Here is an 8,741-nt window from a genome sequence, read left to right as displayed (position 1 = left end):
AAAAACAGTTGTTCTTAGAACTGTTTAACGACGTATTAGTTTAATATAATATGTATGATTTACCGTCGAAGGCCGATATTATTAACCAAAACAGAAGATGTATTTGGTGATTTTTCTAGTGACTTTCTTGGGTGTAAATCTGTCTTTTTAGTTTACTCCTCTTTGTTTAAAAACAAACCATAGTCAAAGCAATAGAAGTAAGTGAATAATTTAGATTTTCCGTAAATACATCAACACACAAGAAAATAATCCTTTTGAACGATCTCGATATCACCCAAGGGTGAAAAAATTGTATAACGATCAATTTCTGACATATAATGTCACATTTTAGGAATTGAAAATTGAATCTGTTTTGAACTAAATACTGCAAGTAATTGACCATAAAAAAGCCCTATTGTGAAAAACAGCAGAAGAAAGGTGGTGATTAATCTTTAACAAAATAAAACAACATAAAATTATTATGCACAGTTTATTAACAAACAAATGTAGATTTATCCAAAACAAATGTAAATAAAGTCTTCTAACAGTCAACAAAACATAATTATAAGATAGTCTTATTGTATATCGAGATTGTTATCATATTACAGAAACTTGAGGTCCATATTATTTTTTAAGACTTAATACCTTTGGCAACATCTTCCATGAAGTTTGCCAGTTTTACATCTCTTCCACTTAATCCATTAACATCGTGTGAAGACAAGGTAACTTGTACTTTGTTGTATACATTAAACCATTCTGGGTGGTGATCCATCTTTTCAGCAAGAAGAGCTGTGCGGCTCATAAAACCAAAAGCCTAACAAAAAGACATGAATGAGTATAAAATAAAAATTAATCTTAGTAGGTATACTAAATTCGCTCTACCGAGATTCACTTTGACACATTCGGAATAGGAAACATACAACACAAAAATTCCTACCTCACTCTATTAACTGCTAAAATCAACTTAATATTTCATTAAAAAAGAAGAATTTTAGAAATAGTGGGAGTGTCTGCTAATCTCATAAAATTTTGTGGAGTTTATTTCTACAAAATATTTTTATTTTGTACAATAAATAATTTTCTCATTTGTTATCAATACATTATAATGGTGTAACTAACAAGTGCAGAACGTCGTACTTTTCCGCACGCGACTGCAGTTTGCCGAACGACGCGAAGTCGTTCTGGCAAGCAGTCGAGTGCGGAAAAGAGACTTTCTGCAAGAGTTAGGAACAAAATTTTTTCTACGAGTCTTTAAAAAATGACCAAATCTTAATCAATTAATTTAATTAATATGAAAATACATACACAAATTAATTCTTTGACAAGGTTGTCAAAACCAAACTTTCAATATAATTAGTTTTTCCACGAGCGTGCAAAAATGTCTACTTTCGCGCACGCATTTTAGTTTAGAAAGTTTCATTTTTCCGCACGCGTGTTACTTTTCCGCACGCGGTTTTTACTTTTCCGCACGCGTGTTAATTTAGATATGTTAATATGGCCTTAAAGTAATTATAATACATGCATTAAAATAATATTTAGATATTATTTACTAATTTATTTCAAATATATCTTATTGTGTTCCTGTTTTAATGAAATTAACGCGACAGTTTGATGAAATAAAATTATTTTGACATAATATTCGAAAGTCAAATCGGTAGACAATAACAGTCGTTTTGAATTATCGTCATGGAAACCAAGATCGTCGTCATGCTAACTAATTATATTGAAAGTTTGGTTTTGACAACCTTGTCAAAGAATTAATTTGTGTATGTATTTTCATATTTTGGTAATTTTTTAAAGACTCTTAGAAAAAATATTGTTCCTAACTCTTGCAGAAAGTCTCTTTTCCGCACTCGACTGCTTGCCGAACTCCCGCTTCGCGTCGTTCGGCAAACTACAGTCGCGTGCGGAAAAGAATGAATGACTTTCTGCACTTGTTAGGAAAATAACTATAGCATGACGACGATATTGGTTTCCATGACGATGATTCAAAACGACTGTTATTGTCTACCGATTTGAGTTTCGAATATTATGTCAAAATAATTTTATTTCATCGAATTGTCGCGTTAATTTCATTAAAACAGGAACACAATAAGATACATTTGAAATAAAATAGTAAATAATATCTAAATATTAGTTTATTGCATGTATTTTAATTATTATAAGGCCATATTAAAATATCTAAACGCGTGCGGAAAAGTAAAACGCATGCGGAAAAGTAAAACTTTCTAAACTAAAACGCGTGCGCGAAAGGAGACATTTTTGCACGCTCGTAGAAAAAATAATTATTGATTGGCGTAAGGTTTATGTTATTTTTATGTCTGTTTACTATTAATAATATTGGCTATGAGAAGGTGCGTTGGTTGTGTAGTAATTTCCAGTCACTTCTGACAACTGAACTTTCCAAAAAAGAAATTACTAACGTCAGTGTCAAAGTGAATCTCGATAGAGCGAATTTAGTACACGATAATTTTAGGATTAGACATTATCCATTAAATGCTGTGCTGTATAAACATACATATACAAGCATGTACAGTGCACAGATTCTAATGGGGCCGGTGGGGGATGGCGTCTATGTGCAGTATTATAGTCGGTGTAACAGAAAGAAAGTATTCGAAATAATGAAATTAAAAATATTATAAAATTTGTTATTTCATTATTTCGAATACTTTCTCTCTCATACACTGACTATAATACTGCGCATATACGCCATCCCCTAACGACACCTTTAGAATCTGCACTGTACGTATGTATGTATGTATATATAGGGTGCACCATTAGTGCGAGGAAGTCCAATTACTCATTTATCTTAAGAAATACCTACAGAAAAAAATATTTAGGTCAAGGTTGAAACATAGGTAGGACCATACTTTAAAAATATGTTCAAATATATAGGACCACCCATATTGACAGGGTGGAACAAACTTATCTTTTTTTCAATTGAACACCCTGTGTTTGGAAAAGTGTTTAGTATTTTAAGTATTATGTTTATATGAAATTTAGCCATAATTATTCTTCTTCTTCACGTGCCATCTCCGCGACAGAGGTTGGCAATCATCATGTCTATTCTGATCTTAGATGCTGCTGCTCTGAATAGTTCGGTTGATGTGCATCCGTACCATTCCCTCAAGTTACGCAACCGCGAGATTCGTCTCCTTCCTACACTTCTCTTGCCCTGGATTTTCCCCTGTATAATCAACTGAAGTATGTTGTATCTCTCATTACGCATAACATGCCCCAGGTACTTCAGCTTTCGTGTCTTGATGGTTTCCAATATTTCCAGTCTTTTGTTGACTCTTCTCATGACTTCGTTGTTTGTTATATGCTCGGTCCATGATATCTTCAGGATTCTTCTATACACCCACAGTTCAAATGCTTCCAACTTTTTAGCAGTCGATGCGTTAAGTGTCCATGCTTCTATCCCGTAAAGCAGAGTCGAGAAAATATAACACCTTGCCAGCCTAACTCTCAAGTCTAATTTCAGTTCTCTTGCACAAAGTACCTTTCTCATTTTATTGAAGTTTGTTCTTGCTTTCTCTATTCGAACTTTGATTTCTTTGGAGTAATCGTTTGTGTGATTAATTATTGTGCCAAGATAGTTGTAGTTTTCTACTTGTTCTAAAGTTTTACCTTTAATTGTCAGGCTTTCATCATTACCCTGGGTCTTTGATATCCTCATAAATTTAGTTTTCTTAATGTTTATTGACAATCCATATTCCTCTCCATACTCAACTATCTTGTTCATTAGCTTTTGGAGGTCTTTAAGGTTGTCTGCTATTATGATAGTATCGTCCGCATATCTAATGTTGTTAATTAGCGTTCCATTTATTATTTGCCATAATTATTGGTGCATCTTAATGCAATTTACTATTTTTGTTACTACCTAATATTTACACGAACTTTTATAAGGTGGAACTGTTTGGTATGGTTTTTGTGCTAGAAGAATTTATCATCATCAATTTATCCCTGATAGACGACAATCAAAAAATAAGCTTTTCAAAGGTTACTAGAAAGGTTTCAACAGCCTTGACATGTAGATTATGACAAAATCTGATCAAAAAAAAACTATGGTAAATAAAGAAAATGTAATCCTTACTGTCACTGAAAATCCGTATGAGGGAAATTGAAAATGCTTTTGAAATTACTGGTCGTAATGTATGAAAAAAACATGATGCATCCATATTATACACAATTAAAACAAGAGCTTAATGGTGATGACTATAATAAAAGAATAGAATTTTGTCGGTGGGCACAGGAACAAATTCAGAATGATGCATATTTCCTCGACTACATTTTTTATTTGTACAAAATTTTATTTTTCCACAAGAACAGTACTGTAAACAGACATGATTTCCACTATTACTCAACTTCTAGGCCCAGAGCACGCAGCACGCCAAATAGAATTCTATTTTGTTGACGTCAGAAAATAGAATTTCATAATGGGAGAATCGACAGTTGGTAGGCAACGTGACGTCACTAAATATAATTCTATTTTGCGTGCTCCCACTTAGTGTAGAAAATAAAGGTTGAACCTTGCAAAATGGACACAAGTCCGGTTTTATTTTTTTTTCTGGATTATCAAGGGGTGCTTATTATAAGACTAACTTTTTCTGAAAAAATTTCGCCCCGGAACCCTCTTTTCACCCCTTTAAAGGGGGTAATTTGTGGTTTTTGCGGAACGTAGCCCTTCCTGTACCTTTTACAAAAAATTTATTTTATAGAAATATGAAGAGGACTATATTTTCTACGATTTATTTCCCGACAGCATCTGTCTATCATCCACTGTTTAGCGGGGGTGGCGCCCCAAAGTTGACAAGTTTTTAAAAAAGATGTTTTTAAAAAAAATATATATTTCCCCAACTGTAACGGAAATTAAGAAGAAATCCTGCGGCAATTATTCACAAATAATTGATTGATTTTTTGGTATAGGTTTCACTTAAGGGTAATTGCCCTTTTTTTAATTACAGGGTGTTACATTTTAAAAAAACCCCTTTTTATACCATCTGAACCGTTTATGCTAGAGTAAAAAGACTTTTAGCGATTACCCATGTACTGGTGCTATTTACAAATTTGTATAATGCACCCCCATTTTTCCCCGGAACCACCACAAAAAAAAGAAGAATTAATAAATAAAGTGATTTTCTTGGAATCATTCACACACAATGTCCTTTATTAATATGCTTCATATATCATTTTGTGCACGTTATTATTATTACCCATGCATGGGCACCAAATGCGATTTCGTATTGCAACCCCTGTAGCCATAAAAAATAAATAAAATGGGGGGTTGAATTTTTTTTTGTTTTTTGCTTTTTGATCCATATGGGCATATGCTTCATCAATAGTGCTTTTCAAAAATATATATGGTTATTGCAACATCCCTGCGGAAACCACCCCTATCTTTGAATATATACTGCAGAAACTACCCCTATCCCTTGGCGAGCATGTTTTTACGATTTTCTCATTACCTATGCATTCTTTTTAAACAAAACTTATACAAGTTTAAAGATCACTATTTACTCTAAAAATTAGGTCCTATTCATATTTTTCGTATAAGCAACCGTTACGGCACATTTGCGCCGTAAACCTCATATATGCTTTGGCCGGCTCCAGTTTTTGTTTCTTTTTCGTCATCTGTTCGTTTTATTGATAAAGTACTTATGTAAAATAAACCAACACAGTGTAACCTACAAATTATGACTTATGCACATTTTACAATCTTTGCGCCCCAAAGCCACAGTGGTGGCCCAAAATCAATTTTTGCATATTTTCGCCACCTACACGCATTTTATTGCATTAATGCTACCTTAATAGCTCAATATTTACCCTTAGGTGGTCGCTAAGCAGTGGCGGATACAGGGAGGGGTGATGGGGGTGATCACTTCCCCCCTCTCTCAAACCAAGTGATATTATATTCAAAGATTATAAAAATATTCTTTTATTTTTATAGAAATTTAGCCAATTGGCACCCCCCTCTTAACTCGCATAACTCTTAAAGCATAAAAAGTACGCCATTCTTATAAAAATAATATAAGTATTTCTATAAAAATAAATGAATATTTTTATAACCTTTGAATATAATATCACTTGGTTTGAGAGGGGGGGAGGTGATCACCCCCATCACCCCTCCCTGGATCCGCCACTGCTTAGCGACCACTTAAGGGTAAATATTGTGCTATTAAGGTAGCATTAATGCAATAAAATGCATGTAGGTGGCGAAAATATGCAAAAATTGATTTTGGGCCACCACTGTGGCTTTGGGGCGCAAAGATTGTAAAATGTGCATAGGTCATAATTTGTAGGTTACACTTTGTTGTTTTATTTTACATAAGTACTTTATCAATAAAACGAACAGATGAAAAAAAAACAAAAACTGGAGCCCGCCAAAGCATATATGAGGTTTACGGCGCAACTGTGCCGTAACGGTTGCTTACACGAAAAAAATGAATAGGACCTAATTTTTAGAGTAAATAGTGGTCTTTAACCTTGTATAAGTTTTGTTTAAAATGAATGCATAGGTAATGAGAAAATCGTAAAAACATCCTCGCCAAGGGATAGGGATAGTTTCTGCAGTATATTTTCAAGGATAGGGGTGGTTTCCGCAGGGATGTTGCAATAACCATATATATTTTTGAAAAGCACTATTGATGAAGCATATGCCCATATGGATCAAAAAGCAAAAAACCAAAAAAAAAATTCAACGCCCCATTTTATTTATTTTTTTTTTTGGCTACAGGGGTTGCACTAGGAAATCGCTTTTGGTGTCCATGCATGATATATGAAGCATATTAATAAAGGGCATTGTGTGTGAAGGATTCCAAGAAAATCACTTTATTTATTAATTCTTCTTTATTTTGGGGTGGTTCCGGGGAAAAATGGGGGTGCATTATACAAATTTGTAAATAGCACCAGTACATGGGTAATCGCTGAAAGTCTTTTTACTCTAGCATAAACGGTTCAGATGGTATAAAAAGTGGTTTTTAAAATGTAACACCCTGTAATTAAAAATAAGGCAATTACCCTTAAGTGAAACCTATACCAAAAAAATCAGTCACTTATTTGTGAATAATTGCCGCAGGATTTCTTCTTAATTTCCGTTACAGATAGGGAAAAATATATTTTTTTAAAAACATCTTTTTTTAAAAACTTGTCAACTTTGGGGCGCCACCCCCGCTAAACGGTGGATGATAGACATATGCTGTCGGGAAATAAATCGTAGAAAAAATAGTCCTCTTCATATTTCTATCAAAAAATTTTTTTGTAAAAGGTACAGGAAGGGCTATGTTCCGCAAAAACCACAAATTACCCCCTTTAAAGGGGTGAAAAGGGGGTTCCGGGGCGAAATTTTTTCAGAAAAAGTTAGTCTTATAATAAGCACCCCTTGATATAACGAAAAAAAAAAAATAAAACCGGACTTGTGTCCATTTTGCAAGGTTCAACCTCTGTTTCCTACACTAACTGCTAATCACCACATTTTCAATCACATTAAAAAAAATAGACTACGAATTCTGGATTCTGACAACGAATTGTCGGAATTCAAACAGAAAATACAGTCAGGATCAGAAAACAAACGTCAGAAAAAGTGAATATTGCATGTCGACGCTCCAATACATCACAATTTTTTAGTGGAAATTTTTTAAATTAATTTTCCTGATTTACCACAAAAGGCAGAGAACTTCTTAAAGCTATAAATGCGACCAATGCAAATACCTCACCACAAGGGAACCAACTTACTGGCCTACCGACAATGCAAAAATACCTGATCTACTCGACTTCTATATTGTTAAAGGAATTAATGTTAAATTGGCAAAAGTAGAATCTTGTTACGATCTACCCTCTGACCACTCTAGCGTAATCGCGACATGGTATGCACAAATAACAAACAGTACTAAACAACCATCACTATACAGTAACAAAACAGACTGGAGCATTTTCAAGACTAAACTAGATGAACTAATTGACATAAACATCCCATTGAAAACAGAAAGTGACATCTACGCAGCAGTAGAAAATCTTCAGAAATCTATACAAGAAGCTGCTTGGTATGCTACCCCTGACTGCTACCAAACAGAATTTAAAGAGAATTGCCCAACTGTAATAAAGGAAATGATTGCTAGAAAGAGAAAAATAAAGGAGGAGTGGCGAAGAAAAAGAACACCTGAGAACAAGACGAAATTAAATAAAATCACCAAGGAAATTAAACTACAATTGCATAATATCAAAAATAACAAAATACAAGAATATCTTACAGGTTTATCAGCAAACGCAGATAGTGAATATTCCCTCTGGAAGGCCACGAGAAAAATCAAACACCCGAAACAACAAATACCGCCAATACGAAACCAAGAGGGAAACTGGTGTAGAAATAATAAGGAAAAAGCCGAAGCATTTGCAAATCACCTCACTAATGTATTCCAGCCACATCCCATGGAAGATGGTGACACAGAGGAAGAAATAAATGACTTCCTGGAATCACCCTACCAGATGGACTTACCTATACAAAAAATCACCACTAAAGAAGTTAGAAATATGATCCAGCATGAAATCAGTCCAAAAAAAGCTCCAGGGTATGACCTGATCAACGGGAAAGTACTGCAGCAATTGACATGCAAAGGTCTGAAAATGATAACGCAAGTATTGATTGCAATATTTAGGCTAGGTTACTACCCAGAACAATGGAAAGTTGCTCAAATTATTCTCATACCTAAGCCAGGGAAAAATAAAACTCAGGTGACTTCATACAGACCAATAAGCCTGCTACC

The 8,741-nt window shown here is 34.1% G+C and overlaps 1 protein-coding gene across 1 annotated transcript in view; it reads right to left on the bottom strand.

Moving 5' to 3' along the window:
• Positions 1 to 455: 455 nt before the first annotated feature.
• The window catches only part of LOC126883253 (probable pterin-4-alpha-carbinolamine dehydratase), a 34,027-nt gene continuing 25,741 nt past the window's right edge, over positions 456 to 8,741 (bottom strand). The window contains exon 3 of the mRNA XM_050648549.1: positions 456 to 793. Within this exon, the coding sequence (XP_050504506.1) occupies positions 611 to 793 (183 nt within the window). The 3' untranslated portion in view covers positions 456 to 610. The remainder of the gene's footprint in view (positions 794 to 8,741) is intronic.

Source organism: Diabrotica virgifera, chromosome 4 (genome assembly GCF_917563875.1).
Source record: "Diabrotica virgifera virgifera chromosome 4, PGI_DIABVI_V3a".
In the NCBI taxonomy this organism is placed as follows: domain Eukaryota; kingdom Metazoa; phylum Arthropoda; class Insecta; order Coleoptera; family Chrysomelidae; genus Diabrotica; species Diabrotica virgifera.
Note: the sequence above shows the minus strand (reverse complement) of the source record. Positions and strands in the feature narration are given on the sequence as shown.